The sequence below is a fragment of the Peromyscus eremicus genome, chromosome 1, assembly GCF_949786415.1.
Source record: "Peromyscus eremicus chromosome 1, PerEre_H2_v1, whole genome shotgun sequence".
Lineage (NCBI taxonomy): Eukaryota > Metazoa > Chordata > Mammalia > Rodentia > Cricetidae > Peromyscus > Peromyscus eremicus.
Genome location: NC_081416.1, coordinates 21,197,044 through 21,217,425, shown reverse-complemented (window position 1 = coordinate 21,217,425; position 20,382 = coordinate 21,197,044). Strand labels below are relative to the sequence as shown.

The 20,382-nt window shown below is 38.8% G+C and overlaps 1 protein-coding gene across 1 annotated transcript in view; it reads right to left on the bottom strand.

Annotated features, from left to right (window-relative positions):
- The window catches only part of Tm9sf3 (transmembrane 9 superfamily member 3), a 57,989-nt gene that overhangs the window by 25,980 nt on the left and 11,627 nt on the right, over positions 1-20,382 (bottom strand). Inside the window, exons 3-6 of the mRNA XM_059258183.1 lie at positions 12,422-12,544; positions 9,784-9,944; positions 8,440-8,517; positions 1,238-1,369 (exon numbers count right to left, since the gene is read on the bottom strand). Coding sequence (XP_059114166.1) covers positions 1,238-1,369; positions 8,440-8,517; positions 9,784-9,944; positions 12,422-12,544 — 494 coding nt within the window. The remainder of the gene's footprint in view (positions 1-1,237; positions 1,370-8,439; positions 8,518-9,783; positions 9,945-12,421; positions 12,545-20,382) is intronic.

The following is a 20,382-nucleotide window of genomic DNA, read 5'->3' as shown; positions in this document are numbered from 1 at the left end:
AATCTCTTTTGAACCATTAAACTAAATATGTTAATCCTTCCACCCACCCCTTAAATTTAATTCAACACTTAACAATATTAAAAAATATATATACCAAAACTAGCCTATATCTCCCTAAAACTAGTTTGTTTCCTAAGTATGATGTGTCCTTATTTGGTGACAAAATTTGGCTGGAGATCACAATTTTATTTATCTCACTTAGGGGAACATTTAAGTTCTATGAAAAAAAAAATCTATTTGAATAGAGCATAATTCTGGATCTCACAGGGAACATTATTACTACTGTTTTTAAACTCTGCAATGCGGGGGACTAAATCCAACACTAGGCATGCACTTCCCACTGAGCCACACCCCCAGAAAAGTAAGGCTTGTCTCACACTCCTGGGCTCAAGCAATTCTCTTGCCTCAGTCCCCTGCATATCCGGAACTACAGGTGTCTGCTATTGCACCTGGCTTTATACCTTCGTGAAACCTAAGAATCCTGAATTCTGAAAATTCACCTGTCCTTACTAACTTTAGATTAGAAATTGTAATCTATACTCCAGCACTGAAAATACAACAATTGGCTGGAGACACGGCTCAACAGGTGAGGTCTGGCCACCTGAGTTCCACCCCTAGAACCCATGGAAAGGTGAAAGGAGAGAACTGACTCCATCAAGTTGTCCTCTGACCTCAACATACATGTTCTGGCATGCATGCCCACAGACATCATACACAGTGACAATACTAATTTTTTTTTAATCTTTAAAAAAATATATTAAAAAGTCTGGCCGGGCGGTGGTGGCGCACGCCTTTAATCCTAGCACTCGGGAGGCAGAGCCAGGCGGATCTCTGTGAGTTCGAGGCCAGCCTGGACTACCAAGTGAGTTCCAGGAAAAGGCGCAAAGCTACACAGAGAAACCCTGTCTCGAAAAACCAAAAAAAAAAAAAAAAAAAGTCTGAAGAAATGGCTCAGCAGTTAAGAGCGCACACTGCTCTTCAAGAGGACTCAGGGTCAATGCCCAGTGCCCCCATCATGTGGCTTGCAACCAACCATCCGTAACTCCAGCTCCAGGGGGAATCCAACACCTCTAACCTGTCCAAGCACCTGCAACACATGCATGCACGCACGCGCACACACACACACACACACACACACACACACACACACACACACACACCTAAAATAAGTTTACTATATAACAATAATATTAATATATATTACTAATATTAAATATAAAATAGAGTGTTTACTCACCATGTCATCCATTTCTTCTTCTTTACTGTATCGAGCATAATCTTTTCTTAAAGTTCTCATTAAAATCATTGAAACTAAACCCACTAAGAAGATCACCATCATGAAGGAATTGAAAATTGAAAACCAGTGAATCTAAAATAACAGAAAATGAAGTGTTACCAGTGTGAAATATCAGTTATAAAATTCATGTTTCATGATGTCAACTGTATGCTAACGGAAGAAAGACAGCATTTTATATCTTTTATATAAAAATTCACACTCCAGAGACACTGGGGTTAAGTGCTCAGAATGATAAAGGGCAACCAACTTCCACGAAAGTATGCTATCATCTACACAGATTTTTTTTCAAGTCAGATTTACTAACCCACTTAACTATTATTTAGCCATAAAGCATACACAAATCAACTTTACATGGAAAGCATATGGGCAATAGAATCGAAAAGGCTTATGTTTTAACTTAAGTCTGCAAACTTCCATGTAGCTTCAGTTTTCTCATATGAAAACAGAGGCAGCATCCTGTGCTCCATATGGTGTAGTGATGATGTATGTAAGGACACAGCACGGAACAGCACTGTATCTGGCAGGAACAGTAGATAATAAATGTGTTCATCTCCTAACTGACCAAACCCTGAAAAGCTCCTTTCAACCCAGCACCCCACCATCACTACCACCACTGTGGATCTAGGCTTCCTCCCTGAAGATCTGTTTCCCCGGCCTTCAGTTAGTCATGCACTATCACCCTCATACTAGTTCCTTCCCAAGTAGTCGCCCCAGTGGCTACCAGAAGAATAAAGTATTCACTCCTTAACTCCTCAATATTCTCAAGGCTCGCCTTTGACATCATCTATACATGTCAAAAAATATGTCCAGATTCTGGCCTGTAGTTACAAAGTACGACTTTATCACCAAAGACATCTTAGAACACAGTACATTGAATGACTTAAGTCTGTGGTTTTGCACACTTAACTCTGTTATTTATACTTTAACCTCCCCCATGTCCTTAAGGTACTTCTGAAGTTTCTCTCCTCTTCCAAGTTTCCGACACCATGTCTCCTCTTGTCTTCCACCACCCAGCACAACACAACCTTCCTAGATATAGCCCCTGGATTTGCACTGCTCCCTGTTTACTGTTCCCGCTCCGGTGCTTTCCCTCTCACTCTGCACCCTGACACCCCACATACGCCATCGCCACCCAACACCCCATCACTGCCTTTGTCCAGCAATCTCCCTGTATGATGAGGACAGTTCTAACTAACGTGCTGAGGCTGTGCACCAAGGTGCAGAACAGTCCTGGTTTTGTGATCCTCCTGAGCTTCGGGGCCAGGACAACTCTATGGCTCTAGCTGAAGGGCAGATCGCCAACTGCCTCTGCCTCACACAAGAACCAACCTGCCAACCAACCAACCTTCCTTCCTTCCTTCCTTCACTAACTTACTCATTGAGTACCTGCTAGAATTATAAACAAAACAATGAAGGCATATTTTGAAAACTTTGCAAAAAAGATAATATTTAAGTTTATCATAGAAGCACAACTGAACATTGCTGTGGGATGTATGGCAAATGTGTTGCTAATTAATCAATAAAACACTGATTGGCCGTTGGCTAGGCAGGAAGTATAGGCGGGGCAAGGAGGAGAATAAAGCTGGGAAGTGGAAGGCTGAGTCAGAGAGACACTGCCAGCCGCCACGATGAGAAACAGCATGTGAAGATGCCGGTAAGCCACGAGCCATGTGGCAAGGTACAGATTAATAGAAATGGATTAATTTAAGCTGTAAGAACAGTTAGCAAGAAGCCTGCCACGGCCATACAGTTTGTAACCAATATAAGTCTCTGTGTTTACTTGGTTGGGTGAGAGGCTGTGGGACTAGCAGGTGAGAGAGATTTGCCCTGACTGTGGGCCAGGCAGGAAAACTCTAGCTACAAATGGCGTCCAACATGGTGGCAAGAGTTTCCACCTAAAAACTGAAAAAAAAGATTCTAAAACGGAGCTAAAAACAGCTTCCTAATTGTTTCTCTCAAATGAGCGGCAGCTGCTGGTTTCAGCTACTGGTGGGTTCCTGGCATGCATGCTCAACCTGCAGTATGGCGGGAATCAGGCCTCTGCAAGTGGCACATTAAGCTGCATGGTGGATTTAGACTTTGACAGTACAAAACAAAAAAAGGTTTCTGGACTACATGCTGCTTGGATAAAAGCATAGACCCATGATAGCTCCCAGAGCTGGTGGTAAACGTAGCCATGTTGGGAAGCTGAGGTGGGCGGAGCCAGCAGCCACAGCTGCTGCAGTTTAAAGCAAGAGATTCACAATAAGACAGATTCAGATGTAACAGTTTACAATGTGTGTAAAAGATACGTAGGCTTGAAAGAGACAAAAAAGGTGATATATAGAGTTATAGAAACAAATACATAGTTTTAAAAAATAAAGTCATTAAAGAGACAGTAAAGGTAGTATAAAAAATAAGCCACGTAAAAATGGATATTACACAGAGAATCTGGATTGTGTTGTCTCTGGGATTTTTAACTGCAGAAAAACATGTGATTGTAAAAGCTGTTGAGTTATGCCAAAATGTATATTTTAAAGATACCTTGACTTCAAAATTTCGATGTAAGGATATGTTACTTTGGAAAGGAGACTCTGCTTTTGTTCCCACAGAAAGCCAGAGGCTATGGATTTGTTCAAGATTAAGATACATCAGGTTTGACCAGCCAAGACCCCCTGAAGGTCTCCAATGACACCATGGCCCAGATGATCCAACATCCAGAATGGTTTGAAGGCATCTGGCTCAGACGATACAGCCTCATGGACTATTCCATAATTCTAAAATTTTCTTTGTTTCCCCATAAGATACAGCGCCCCCCTCCAGCAGGAAGTAGTAAGAGAAGCTACGCCCAAATTCCCAAATTATATGTAATTTTACTTTGTTAAGGTTAAAACCTTCCTTTTTGAAAAAAAAAAAAAAGGGGGAAGTGCTGTGGGATGTATGGCAAATGTGTTGCTAATTAATCAATAAAACACTGATTGGCCGTTGGCTAGGCAGGAAGTATAGGCGGGGCAAGGAGGAGAATAAAGCTGGGAAGTGGAAGGCTGAGTCAGAGAGACACTGCCAGCCGCCACGATGAGAAACAGCTTGTGAAGATGCCGGTAAGCCACGAGCCATGTGGCAAGGTATGGATTAAAGGAAATGGATTAATTTAAGCTATAAGAACAGTTAGCAAGAAGCCTGCCATGGCCATACAGTTTGTAACCAATATAAGTCTCTGTGTTTACTTGGTTGGGTGAGAGGCTGTGGGACTAGCAGGTGAGAGAGATTTGCCCTGACTGTGGGCCAGGCAGGAAAACTCTAGCTACAGAACATTTGTAAAAAAAAAATTTAAAAAAAAAAAAAAAAAAAAAGCAGTATGTACTATCGGGCCTTCCCGATGGGTTCATTTGTTTCTACTTCCACTTGTATTGTCTACTTCCTAGAATCATTACAAGGTTTAAACAATAACAGGAAAACAGAGAGTATAGTGTATAGCACATCACAACTCTATGCTATGACTACTTACATCTTTTACAGTGACTACTCCATTTTTTGTCCTATCAAAACTAACCAACACTTTTCAAACAAGACTACATTTCTTCCCTTACTTCTTCACAATGTGATCAACCCCCTCAAGACCTGCAATAAACTTCTGATTTTTTTAATATTTATTAATTTTGTATGTATGCATATGTGTGTATGGGTCAAAGGACAATTTGTGGGAGTTCTCCCATTCCCTGTGGACTCCAGAGACTGAGCCGAAGTCAACAGGCCTGGGGGTAAGAACTTTTACCACTGAGCCAGCTCCCTGGCCCCTGCAATGAACTTCTAAACTGATCCAGAAGTTGGGTGTTCTGCTCCCTCTCCTTATCTCTCTGCCAAGTCTAACCTTTGCTGACACTCTACCGTTCTAAGTCTCTAAGTGCTGCTTCGTTTTCATCTGTCCACTGTTCAGCCTTCACCAACTTTTCCAAAAGCTGCAGTCTTGGCATTCAAGCACGACTCCCAGTCAAGAAGCTTTAACCAGCTTTCCAGTGATGATGTCACTACCACCTTCAGTGCTCACCTGCTCAAATCTCCAGCTTTCACATGCTTTCATAGTACAGACCTTCACTACTACCATAACTTCCACTTAAATGCCTTCGTGGAATTTCAGGTTGGGACCACCCTTAGTAAATCTATCATCTTCCCTCACATATACCACTCATTTCTTATTCTCTAGCTTCTACTAATGAACTAGTATTTATTTTTAGTCCTTCCTTCTCCATCCTTCAAAAGTAATAGTTATTAAACTTAAAAAATATTTATTTTAGTTTTCATTGTATATATGTAGCAGTGTATGGGCATATGCACACATGTGTAGGTGCCTGTGAAAGCCAGGAGGGATTCCTGGAGCTGGAGTAACAGGCAGTTGTGAACTGTCAGACATGGATACTGGGAACTGAACTCAGGTGCTCTGCAAAAGTAGTAAATGTTCTTAATTTCTAAGCCATCTCTCCAGCCTTAATTATGACACTTGTGTGTTCCTTCCCTTCCTCTGCACTCCCGAGGTATCATCACACAGCAAGTCCAACTTCCTCTTAGTTGGCCTCTCGCTGCTGTCTGACCTCTCCTTCTTTCCAATGTATGCCGTACAAAGTTAGCAAGCAAGTCTTTCTACAATGTCATGTTCATCATCACTACTGTTCTAAACCCTACAGAGCTCAATTTCCTCAAATCCAACCTCAACAATTTCCCAGGATTCTATCCTTCCTGTAACACGGCCTTCCACATCTTCAATGACCTCTCTTTCCATTACATCCTACAGTCCTATCCCTGCTCAGTGACCAAGCGTATTCACTTTCATCCTCTTGCTGTTCATATAATTTCTTCTCACATGTGATTTACATTCCTTTGTAAATTCTCTCCAGTCTTCAAATCCCAAGTCAAATAGTGGCCTCTCCACTACAGAGCCTTTCACTTACATTCTGCAGTTATTCATAGAAATTCTGCTCTGAGTACATGAGTCCCTAGAAAACTTACCACCAGGGTGTACTGGCTTGTACAATGAGGGCAGATTTTGACATGAGCTAATGTGCTAAGAAGTGCATGAATGGGAAGGACAGTCCTGACTCTGCTACTCACACTGGGGTTTCAGGGAGAAGACATATGCTATGGCTTCCCTCCTCCAACAATTTATTTACTGAGCACCCACTGGAATTATAAATGAAACAACTAATGAAAGCACTGTACTTTAAAATGTTTGTCCCCAAAAGGCTATATAAATTTACCATAAAGGTGTCCCCAAAGATGTTAAAAAGCAGTTTAAAGTGAAATGGCAGATGTCTCCAAAGATGAGATTTGTTTCCACTTCAGAAATTAAAAACCCAGAAAGGGTCAAGAGAAGGGGAAAAAAATGTATGACTCAAATCTTTAGTCAACTGATCAAGGTTTTAAAGAGGAAAAATTTTATATACACTTAGTGCTAAGAAAGGTATGCATTAAATGCTAAAACTTCTCACCTGAATGGAGCTAAAAATGAGTACATACACTAAAGCAGAGAAAGACAAGTACCATATTTATCTCACTTGTATGTGGTATACACCAGTGCTTTCACTGAAGCTGACTGCAAACTATGGGTACCAAGAAGCTGAAGAGAAGAGGAGGAGGAAAGGTTGGGTCAAAGTCATCAAAGAGTACAAAGTTATAGGTGGGAAGAACGCAATGTTCTGTTGTGTTATCACACATAGGGTGTTTTTCTTTTGTAGGTATTGGAGGTATTTATGTGAAATTATGTGAAAGGTTTCTTTTATAGGTATCTTCTTTTGTAGGTAGATAACGATAACGTACAATACATGTTAAAAGTAAATTCTGAATGTTCTTTTAAAAAAATTTTGATTGACTTATCTGGTGGGTACAAAGCTGTCAGACAACTTTGAGAGTCAGTTCTCTCCTTCTACCACGTGGGTCCTAGGGAGTGAACGCAGGTCACTGGACCTGGCAGCAAGCACTTCTACCTGCTAAGCCCTCTCACTGGCCCCTTACGTATCCACCATGAAGAAATAGTAAATACTTGAATTTGAGAGGATGTTTAATTTGGCTTGAACAGTGCATAATGTATAAATATATTGAAGCATCAGAGGCTACCTCATAAATACATATAACTTGTATGTTTTATGTATTAGTTTAAAATATAAATTTAAAATTTTAAAGTATTAAAACTTCTAATGAGGTTCTTTGCTATTTTCTAATCTAAAAAATACAATCTAAGGTGTAAACTTTAAACCAATATCTATAATAATGCACTGTCAATAATCTGAAACTTCTAACATTTTTTGGCATTACTCTAAAAACTATACTATGTGGTATACTCTTGAAAATTTTATACTGAGAAATAGTTATTAAAAATAATAAAGCATCACTGATAAGCCTTTTAGCTATGATTAAGTATAAAAATATAAAGTAAACAGGTATTGGAGATTACTGAACCTAACTGCTGCACTGCAGTGCCCCCTAGTGTTGCTAATCTTAGATGTTCCTAATCCCTCTGTTCATTGCGCAATTTTCAGAACAGAACTGGAGATAACAAGAACATCACCAGCAGTGCTGCCTTGAACTAAGATTGAGTTTCTAGACAAACCCTGACCTAGATGCTTCAGGTAACCTACATATGTTGGTGAAGAATGAGGACTATGGGAAGCATTTATTCCCTTTCTTGATGCGCCATGTGGAAGGCTTTCTACTAGTAAAACCTGCCCTGTTCTCTCATCCCTCCTTTCCAAGAGATATCCTTTCTGCTGCTGTTTCTCCACACTGTAAGTTTGGGAAGTCTGCCAATAACAGTTCATCATCACCAGGTAAGGTCTGTCTAATACTGAGTTTCAGTATTAAGAAGCCCATCTGACCATGAACCACATTCTCCAATATTAGCATCATTTGCAATTAAAGTGCTGTATTTGGCTTCTACATATTATGTTTTCCCTGTATATCTCTTAACTGGTTTAGACTACAGTATCTTACAAGCTAGTTTTATTATTCCTCTAAAATCCCCTATCATCCTTATGGCTCTAAATTTACATCTGAAATTACTGGTAGTTATATCTTGAAATCTATAGTCCTTAGCACAGTGACCCACATAGGCAGATGCTCAATGTGAAAATGATTTGCACACATATGCTGTATCTTAAAGTACGAACACCTACCCTATGTTGAAAAAAGGATGGATCAAGATATTTGTCGAATCGATCTTCAAATTTTACATCTGATTTTTTCCATTTTACCTGAAAAAAAAATCCCACTTGAAAATTAAGGTCAATAAATAATTAATAATCTAATGGCAAAACTCATAAAATTCAGAAATACTGACACACTTAGAATTAAAATTATATGGTGAAAAGATACTGACAGTACCAGAGGTTTAATTTTTTTTTTAAATTTTATTACTTGATGTGTTTGGGTATGTGTATGTGCACTACACATGTACAGTGAGAGCAAAGGCCTGAAGAGGGTACTGGATCCCCTGGAACTAGAGTTAAGATGTTATGAGCTACCATGTAGCTGCTGGGAATTGAACCTAGGTCCTATGGAAGAGCAGTCAGAGCTCTTAACCACTGAGCCATCTCTCCAGTCCCAGTATGAAAAGTTTAAACAAGTACAATATTACATCTTTCTTTCTTTCTTTTTTTTTTTTTCCCCAGAGCTGAGGACTGAACACAGGGTCTTGCGCTAGCAAGCGCTCTACCACTGAGCTAAACCCCCAACCCCTCATCTTTCTTTAGAGAGATCATTTCAGTTTTCGAGGACTTAATTACTGTTGACTGACATACTGACTATCTGATAAATGTGTTAGGAATTAACACCAACTCATGTTACAAGTATTTAAACCAATTAAAATGAGAACACATAGATTTCTGTCTTTAAATTGTGGTTTTATGACAACTATTAAATTTCTTTGTACAGTTATATAATAATTACTTACATTAGGTACATATAGACAAAAAGAATTCTCAAAATTGGCTATAAGCAAGGGGATTCTTTTCGATGACCAGGAAAATAACTGGCAAAGAGAAAGTCTCCCTGTATTGGACTTCCTCTCTTTCTTCTATCATTTTTAGCTAACAGAATAGAATTAATTAACTTCATAGTTGCTAAAGGACTCTGAGAAGCTCTTACTGTGTGGGAATAAGTCTTCCAATCAAATAAAGCAAATCACAGCAATCTACACCTACCCAGAGACTTTCATCCTATCTCCATCTGCAACAGCAAATGAAAAGAGAAATAACATGAGCTCCTGCAACCTAAAAACATCAGGAAGATACAGGGCTGAGTTGTAACCTTCTGATGTCAATGGTCACTGTGCTAGAGCAATGGTCATTAAGCCAATGCATGGCATCCCATATCATAGATCTGAAGTACATACTTTCCTTTAGAAGATTTAATATAGATATACTGAGGAATTTCGTTGCATCTAATTTTCAGCTATATTTTTATTTTCTAAAGTTATAAACACAACCATTTTTTCCTATACATAATTATTTTAAACTTACTGAATATGACATCTGTATCTTAGTATTTGGAACCAATTTGACCTTTCCTTCACTGGTTAGATTAACATCAACAATTCGATTTCCATTAAAGCCTATTTCAAGTTTTTTGTAGGTCCAAAGATAGTAATCTTCCCCATTTTCATCTGCTTCACCAACAATACCTACAAAAGAAAAAATACTTTATACAAGGTAATACCACTTAGTATTCAAAGCACCCAGAAGCTAAGAGTTCATTAAGTTTATTTTATATAAAGAGGCAATACTGTCAACATCCTCATGGTTAGCACAAGGCAAAAGTACAGGCTAGACTTCTTAGCAAATACACACTATGGTCACACTAGTATAAAATAACAAGAAGTTGAACATAAATGGTCACAGATATGATACTCAGAACTCACTCTCTGTCACCGCTAGCACCTCTGCTGCTACAATTATCGCCTTACTTGTGCATACTACTTAGTATCTCAGGTTTTCAGAAACATGCTATGTTACCATCTGTCAAAATAACCCAGCTACTTAGTGACCACACACACACACACACACACACACACACACACACACAGGGTGGGGGTGTGAGGGGGAGAGAGGAAGAGAGAGATAAAAAAAGGGAATTCATTTGCCTATCTATTTTAAAAACTAGACTTGGAGGTAAAGACACAGCTTCTCTAAAAGGCTTTTCAAAGACAGACTTTTGTTCAAGAAACACCATATTGGATTTTTTTTTTCCTTCACAAAGAGGGAAGAGGAATGCCCAGGTTCAGATATTACAGATTATGCAAACATATTTAAAGATGGCAGATCCTGAAATTCAAATTCTAAAAACAGGTTTTGAAAAGGCTGAGAAATGGCTCAGTTGGCAAAGTCCTCGCTACACCAGCACGAGGACCGGAGCTCAATCCTATGTAAAGCAGCTGGGGATGGTGGAAAGTCCTTATCATCCCAGAGCTGTAGAAGTGAAGACAGGAAAATTAGTTTGGCTCAATGGCTGGCTAGCCGTGCCTAATCAGTGAGTACCAGGCCAAGTACGAGACCCTGTTTCAAAAAAGAGAAAGAAAGAAAAGAAAAAGGTGGTAGCACCTGAGGCACAGCACCCAAAGATGATTTCTGGCCTCCACAATAGATGGACACACACACACACACACACAATTTATAACAAAGAACAGTTGTTACTGTTGCTAAAGAGGCTCCCAGCAATGATTACGAAAACAAAAACTGAAGATACAGATTTAGAAAAGAATACAATGAGCCAGAGAGATGGCTCAGTAGAGAACAGCACTTGCCACCAAGCCTGGTAACCTGAGTTCAAAGCCCAGGCCCCACATGGTGGAAGAAGAAAACAGACCCCCACTGTGCTCTGACCCCCCCCCACACACCCATGCTGTGGCACATGTGCACATTCCATTTCCCCAACACTAAAAAAATGAATGTGATAACAAGGTCTCTTTATGTAGTCCTGGCTGTCCCAGAATTCATTATGTAGATCAGGCTGGCCTCGAACATGCAGAGATCTGCCTGCCTCTGCCTCTGGGAGGCATATGTGACCTTTAAAAGTCCATAATAATAGAAGAACTATGAAAGGAATCTGTTTTCACTGCAAATGAAAAACAGTCTTGTTTAATGGGTTCTCCTAAACTATAGGCTCAGAAATCTTCAGCAAGTATTTAGTTTATCTCCACCACCCTCAGAGCTGATCACAGAAATGTCTGTGTCCTGTAACAGTAACATTTATACGAAATGCTTATTTTACACACCTAAATAGCACAAAATGTCTCTTGAGATTAACTTTTCTTTTTTTAAGACAGGGTCTCACTATGTAATCTTGGGTGGCCTCAGACTTGCTATGTAGACGAGGATGGCCTTGAACTCAGAGATCCTCCTGTCTCTTCCTCCCAAGAAATTAACTCTTATAAATTTCTTTAGCATATTAAATTCTGATCATATTAAACTGTGCTCAGTCAGTTTTTCTACAGATGAACATAATGATCAGCTAACAATTTTAAGAATAAAAGATAATTCTTACACATAGAGCATATGTCAAGAGACAGAAAAAAATGTGACTAAACATGTTGCCTATGGTAACTGCCTATTTCTTGCATTTTAAATAATTTAATTATTTAAGTTATTTTTGGACTATGCTTAAGTTTGTATTAATCATATTATGTCTCTTCCCCAGTAGTATGGACAAGCAAGAGCTAAACAAGAATAATTCTTCAGTATTAAATGTTTTGGAAAATGACAAAGGAACTGGTAAAATAAAACATTCAAGAAATTATCATGCCCCTAAAAACATATTACTACAGTGTCCATAAAGAGGTAAATTTCAAAAATTCTATTCAGTCCCTCTAATTATATTGAAGAGAAAATAAGCTGTGAAGAAACTAGGGAAGAAGGAAATTTCAGATGTTCCAAGAGCCTTTGAACTCCTTGAGTCTGAAAAGCCTCACTGTATAAACTTTTTATTTTGAGAGTTTCCTATAAGGTCTGGCAGCACTAAATGCCTCCAGTAGGAGGAAGCCATAAAGTCAGCATTAAAGACCACTCTGGAGCAGAGTGGAAAAACATTTCCATCATGATCTGGAACACAGTCACCTTAACACACTGGTTATATGAAATCTTACATGTAACAGGGAGTACTTACCCCATATTGGTAAGTCATCTATGTACATCTGGTACCAATAGTGATTCTTGATAGCATACACAAATGCATCTCTCTTTTCTTTATCTAAGTCAATTTCACAATAAGTACCTGGCATCACATCATCTGCAAAGTAAAAACTACAAATTAACGTACTGGCTTGCAAAATCGTTACAGGAAATATAGCACAAGAAGAAAAGTCAGCATTTGCTTTAGTTAATGTCTATTCCCAATAGTTCAGAATGGTAGTAAGTATATGGGAGCTCAGTAAGCTATCCTACCCACTTTTTTTTTTTATATCTTTCATTACCTTAAAATGAAAAATTTTGATCATCTTTATTTTCAAAGATTACCTTACACAAAGAAAACCCTCATATAAAAAAAAATACAAGAACAAAGTCATTTAAAAATAAATAAAACTGATATAAAAACAAAGAACAAAAAAAGCTTATGACACATAAGAAAATCTTCATTTACTGTGTGGAAAAGATTAAGGATATGAGCCTAAGCAGAGATAACAGTGGAGTTTAAGGTCACTCAGATACACATTTATTCCCACAGCACAGAAACCCAAGTCATCAGTGGCCACAGAGGCCATGAGGACTCCCAGTGATCCTTCATAATTATTAAAATTATAAGCCTAGCCTCTGTCTAATAGGCATTTCTGCTTATTAATCACTCAAAAATACCCTAAAGGTGAGTCATTTACATCCTTGATTGCTTGCAAAAATAGTATTTTCATAATTGTGTTCAGATGGTCTTTAATTTCTAAGGTTTCAAAAATGTGTCTGTTTAAAAAAATTTACATGTCAATCAAAAGGACTAAACTTTTGATATATTACTTAAGCAATTACAACAACATAAACCAATCTTAACAAGAATAAATAAGGATACAGTTTCTTATACTATCATACTGGTAATTTAGAATCTGAAATGCAACTTTCTCACAGAAACATGAAATTTCTTTAACGCTTCTTAAAGATTATAGATGAATGATGAATTTAATGGCTACCTGTAACATTATTTCCTTAAGAACCAGTGATATGAATTACAACTTGATATTCCAGAGCATGTCTGAGAAACCAGCTTCCCCTCATAAGAGATTAGCCCGGAAGGAATCCATCCAAAATGACAAAGCACAGCCATGTCCCAAGAAGGTCAGGGAAGACCCACCTACTCTTCCCCTCCAAGGAGAGAAAAACTAATGCTGCCTATGACTTGCACATACAATTTCTTTCTACTTCATCCTTTTTGGGCAACAAGGAATTTAGGATTTTCATAATGGTAATATCTAATGCTGGACAGTTAAGAGTTAGGAAATGAAATTACTCTAAAGAGTTTCCACAGCAAAATCTAGAACTGCCAGCAGGAGGTACCCAAGAGAGACCTCTGCAGAGTGCAATAATGTACAAAGGGCAAGGGCAACAGCAGCTCAGAAGAGACAGACGGGACCAAAGAAGTCCAGACTTAGAGGGCAACACACTGCTCTAGTGGCTGTGGGAGACTCACAGCTATCCTGCAAAGCTATTGTATGCTTGCTGTTACAAGAAGGTACTGTTTAAATGGTCATTATCAATGTGGTAGTTTTAAGTAAAAAATTCTGTAATACACAGTATGCATGCACTTACCTGCATAAAGGATTCCCCACAGTCTAACTCCAATTCAGCAGTTTCCTAACTGATGTACCATCCTCTTCCCCTTTACCATAATTTAACTTCCCTGCAAACGTGTACTCTCTGGCCTATGGAACTAAGACTGCCCCTTTTGCTGAGGAGGTTCCTAGTTTTATCCCCACTTTATCATGGCACTGCAAAGAGGACACTAGTTGGTCATTTTAATGACATTCCTCTTTCAGACATGAAGGCAAATATAAACATCACTGATGATTCAACATCCTGATTACCCAGTCAAAACAGCACTCTTCTCTTTCTCTTGGGGGCGAGGGGGGGGGGGGACTGCTTTGAAGACAATGTGTACAAAGATGCCAAGTCACTGTCCACATTCTACATAACTGAAAAACTAGCCTAAAGATCTCTCACCTTAAATCACTGGTTGAAAATGACAACAGAGCATACCTCCCTCACCTAAAACACAAACCTACAAATTCTGAAAAAGATGCAACTGAGATTTTAGCAATGTAAAAATCTTGAGGAGATAAAAAAAAAAGTCATAAATTAGCAAATGTTGATACTTACTTTTCAAACAGATCACCACACTAAGTTTAGATCCCAGAACCTAAGTGCCACTGTGTGCCCAATAAAAAAGTCCAGAAAATAACACTGCAAATACTGAGTTCTCTACGAATGTACCATGCCACCACCCTTACACTTTCTCTTTTGATGGCAATACTAAAACGGAAAAGTAGACTCTTACCTCAAATTCAATAGCACCTAGCAAAGTTATCATGAAATCACCATATATACACGAAGAGACATGGGTAAAGTACTGAGTTCTGGTTTGAGTACCATTACTCACTAGCTACCTGAACAAAAAGAAAAATGGTTTAACCTCTGTGACCCTCACAGTCCCTCAACTGTGAAACTGAAAACAACTGTGTTGGCCCCTTTTAAGGCTGGAGTGTGAGTGTATTCACAGGGTTCTTAAGTCCTTTTGCCCTCACACTATGGAGAACATCATGAAAGTGTTACTTCCCCTGCCACAAACCCCCTGCCAGTGTACATTCACACAAAATTAAGTGCACAATTTCAGAGTGCCCATGGATGGACCCCTGAAGCCAGAGGTCTGGTTAAACTCTACATTCATAGCCCAGCACAGTCTGGAATGCAATTACATACTCAATAACTGCCAAATAGATTAAAAAAAAGATGGAATGGAAATACTGGTATATGCACAGTTAATTTAAAAACTATGTAAGAAGTACAGATTAACTGAGCAACCTGACAGGCAGCATAAACCACGCAATTTGTAGATGGCTGTTCGGTAATAGGGATCATGAACTGCCACTGGGCTTAGTGGTACAATCCTGTAATCCTAGCTACTTGGAAGCTAATACAGAAGGATTGCAAACTCAAAGTCAGCCAGAGCTACAGAGGAAGCTCAAACCTAGGCCATCTAACTCAGCAAGGCTGTGTCTCAAAATAAAAAGTTAAAAAAGGGGGGAGGGGGCGCTAGAATTTGCTTTGCTTAACGTTCATGAGGTCCTCTCTTCAACTCAATCCCTATACTTAAGAAAGAAAGAAAGAAAGAAAGAAAGGAAGGAAGGAAGGAAGGAAGGAAGGAGAAAAAGAAAAGGTGGGAAGAAGGAAAAGAAACTGCCTTAAAATGTTTATTGCCTTTAAACTCTGTGTGTGTGTGTATGTGTGTTTAAAACTTTTGACTTAGTACTTCTACTTCTAAGAACTTAGGCTTGTAAAAGATTTATAGGTGCATTACAATACCTTATACAAGAACTGACAAATCTTTGTTATTTCTAAAAAGAAAGAAAAAGAGCAAGGGAGGGAGCAGATTATCTTGCGACTAGAGTGGGGAGACTGCATCTCCTAATTACAGAGTAATATGCAGCCACATTTGAAGAATAAGAATAAACTCACAGAATGTTAGGAGAAAAAAAGGAATATAAAATAATTACATATAACTTACTGAGTAAGAAATACTCAACACTGACATATTAAATAAGCACTATATAAGGGATGAGCTTTAAAAAAAAATACAGGCAACAGGAATCCAATTGTCACTTTCCGTGACAGGATCTCACCACGGACCCCAGGCTGACTGGGAATTCTCAATCCTTCCATCTCAGTCTTACAAGTGTTATAATTACAGGAACTACAAACACACCCCATTTAATTTTATATATTTTTAAACAATTTAGATGAATAGAAATTTCTATTTTTATATTCTTCTGTAGATTCTAAATGTTATGTACTGAAACTGTATTACAATTAGCACAAGGCAGTAAAGATTCAAAGAACTGACAAATTTCAGATTCTAATTGTTTGGTCTGGTTAAAACACAGATGGATTGAAACCAACAGGAAGAAAAATCTAGCAGCAAGCTCTCATACCTCCAGATATCAAGGCACGTTTAAGCACAGGTGGTTTTCTTCTCCTGCCTAAAACCCCTCAAATGCCCGTAATAAAAGGATGTGAGTCCATCAGGACAAAAAGCAGAAAGCAGTGATAGTACTTTTCTATTGCTGTGACAAAACACCATGTCCAAGGCAACAGGAAGGAAGGAAGAGTTTGTTGGGCTTATAGTTCAGAGAGATCAAGGGTCCATCACAGCAGGGCAAACATGGCAGCAGCAAGCATGGTGGCTGGAGCAGAAGCTGAGGGCTCACATACCCAACCACAAGCACCAAGAAGAGAGAGCAAACTGAAATGGCTTTGAAACCTCAAAGCCCATCCATCCCCAGTGACACACTTTCTTCAGTAAGGCCATACATACCTCCTAAACCCGCCCAAACAGCACCACCAACAATATCTGATCTGTGGGGATGTTCTCATCCAAACTATCACAAACGAAAAGAAGAGCTTAATACATTTTTGGAAAAGGAAAAACAGAGAATATGACCAGCGACATAACACAGGGGAAAACAGAACAAGAGAGCTGCCCAGAAAAGAGAGAGAGAGAGAGAGAGAGAGAGAGAGAGAGAGAGAGAGAGAGAGAGAGACCACAGAATGCATAAGATACTGTAGACCTTGAAATATAAACAACAGATGTAAGGGCTGAACATATAGAGTAATTACATGCAAATATTTTTACGGAATGGACATGATGGTAGCTTACACCTTTGATCCCAGGACTTAGAAGGCAAGAGACAGAAAGACCACAAGTTTGAGGCTAACCTGGGGTACTTAACAAGATCTTGTCTAAAAAAACAAACAAACAAACAAACCCAAGAGCTGAGGATGTCACTCAAATAAGATGAATAAGCAGAAAATGATGACAATGACAAGGAACTCAAAAGGCTATGAGGCTAGATGCTCATGTTCTTTCCCTACCCACCACACATCTAGACGAATACCCTCAACTTGTCCCCTGCGCAGGAGACAGAGACAGACCTTCCTCTCGAGAATTCCTAGGGCTCCAGAAGTAGTAACAGTGGAAACAGCAGAAGGGATAGAAAAGAGGGTGAGGGATTGCCTTCAGTAAAAACCTTCCAGCTGAAGGAGTAGACCTGCTACTCCAAGTTCTTTCCCCATCCCTTGGCAGTCAGGGCTATTCCACCCAGGCAGATACCCGACTGGAAATGTTGCCTTTGGGAATGAGAGCAGCCAGGATGGAGAATCCCTTAGCTTTAGTCTATAAGGATTTAAACAGCACTGACATTTCTCCAGAGCTGCAGAATTCTAAATTTACCAAGCCACTCAAGGTAAAAAGAAATACAAAATGCCATCTGTATATTAGGTTAGGGTATTCAAAGAAGAAATAATAAAAAAAACAAAAACAAAAACAAAAAAAACCCTAATACAGTATGTGGAAAGGAAGAATCCCTAAAAGTCATTATTTTTCAACTATTAATGCCCTTTATTATACCATAGGATTCTCAAATAATAGGGAAAGGAGCAGTGACCTCCTCTGGTTAAGAACACTATCCCAGGTAGGCATGATGGCTCACACCTGTAATCTCAGCATTTGGGAGACTGAGGCAGAGGATCATAAGTTCAAAGCCAACATCAGCAAAGCCCAGCAAGGGATATACAATAAGCTCTAGGCTTAGGCTAACCTGGCCCACATAGTAATGCCTTTATAGACACACACACACACACACACACACACACACACACACACACACACACACACAGAGAGAGACAGACAGAGAGAGACAGAGACAGAGACAGAGAACAAACAACAAAACAAACATAAGAATTACGATTTCAGATCATTTAATAATCAAAAAGAACCAATTGTCATACAACATTGTCCAGGTGCTAGACAATTTATTAAGAGCTTACTCAGTCTTAGCAGCTAGATGTGCAAGAATGCACTAGCCTAATGGAACCAGCAGGAGAGTACAGTAGTTTGGGAACATATAAAATTCTGCGATCAGTAAACTAATAATCAGAACTGCTAATATATAAACGAGTAGAATTCAGATCCATACTATGTATATTAGTAGGCACAGCAGTCACCATTTCTCAAACATAAACTATATACCAGGTACTTTTAAAAGTACATTATCTCACTTAAACCTAACAATGATTCTATCAGGTATACTATTCCCCATGCTTCCCAGACAAGAACTACAAAAGATCAAAGACATTGAATTATCTGCCTACAACCACACAAGTAGGCACAAGCAGAGCTGAGCTGTACCATGTCTGATTCTAAAACACAAGTTCTTTCTACTCCATAACAGCAATGTTCTAAGATAGTACCCATAATCAGAAAGCAATGAAATCAGGCCTGGCTCAATGATCCTAATATAGACCTATGCTTATATTTAATGCACTTTCTCTAAATGGTCTCAATTAGCATTTTTGTCTAGCACTAGCATATAAAAAAAGAAAAGAAAAGAAAGAAAGCTGTGCATAAAATCTGAAGTGAGAGGCATCTTAAAACGGTCTGTCTTCAGACCAAGACTATGGTTAGTTCCTTAGCATAATCTCTCTAGTGACCTTCAATGCTACAAAATGGTACCAATTCAATTAGCCTGATAGAATCTGCTAGGTTAAAAAAAAAAAAAACTGTTTCTGTACACATGTATACGTATGTGGGTGTGTGGGTGTGTGTGTTCATATGTATGTGTGTGCAGTGTATGTGTGTTGTTTTCAAAATTTTACTTCATATGAATATACCTTCAGAAGAATCATTAAGAGTCAAATGCTTGATATGAAAGACTAAGAACAAATAGTAGCTGGTACATGTGTGCAATCCCAGCACTCAGGAGGTACAAACAAGAGAGTAAGAAGTTCAAGGCCTGCCTCAGCTACACAGCACATTTGAGGCCAGCCTGAGTTTCATGAGTCCCTATCTTAACACACCTCAAAATAATAAACAAACAAACAAACAAACAAATAAATAAATGGTTCACATTGAGACAGTACTGGTCTGGCTTCTACAGCATTATCAGTATGTGTGATATGCCGTGAACAAATTGCCCATATCTGGGTCTCCGAAAGTGCATTCTACCTTTCAAAGTTTATAAAAATATGAGTAACAATCAGGAACACTTCCAAAGCATGATCATCTCTATCTCAAATATCAGAAACAAAAGCCTACAGTAGTGGGAAACAGAAATCAATTCCCACTGGCTACTTCATCTGGACTACCCAAGTTAACAGCTGTTTTGGCAGTATTCAGCTAAGGCACAGAGCTAGCTGGCTAGGCCCCAAGAACTGCTACCTTTCGGGGGAATAACAACTGGTAGTTCTTTCATCCCTCAAGTGTTTAGCTTAATCTGAAAAGAAAACAAACCTCACTTTCAAGCCCATGAAAACAGCCTCTAACTATTTATCTCTATCTCAGACTCGAGGAAGTAGAAGAAGAAAGGAAGGTTAAAGACTGCTGAAGAAATATTTCTTCAGATAAGTAAGGCATAGAGCTTCAAATCTGATGAAATCACTGCACCAAAGCAGGATTTGTGGGTTTACTCTCTCTCTCGCTGGCTCCTCTCTATTAAATGAGACATGTCTCCTGAATATGGAAAAGGAGACACTAGGTGGATAAATATAGCATTGAGATTCTCAAAGATCACATGTTCTAGTTTAGTTTCTTCATATTTGTGATTAAATATTTCAATTATCTTATTAACTTAAAACATATGCCTCAGGGTATGTTTCTAACACTCATAAAATTATAGGCCACACCACTGTGGTTTAAATTTACAATTCAATTTTATAATTAAGTTCCAAAGGACATTATGGGGGAGGTATAAAATGTGCACCCATTTTCAAAACAGTAACAAAAAAAAAATCTGATAAATAAAATAATTTAACAAATCAAAGTAACATTTCCCTCATATCTTATTTCATAGCCTACTCCCAATGCTCTAAAAATAT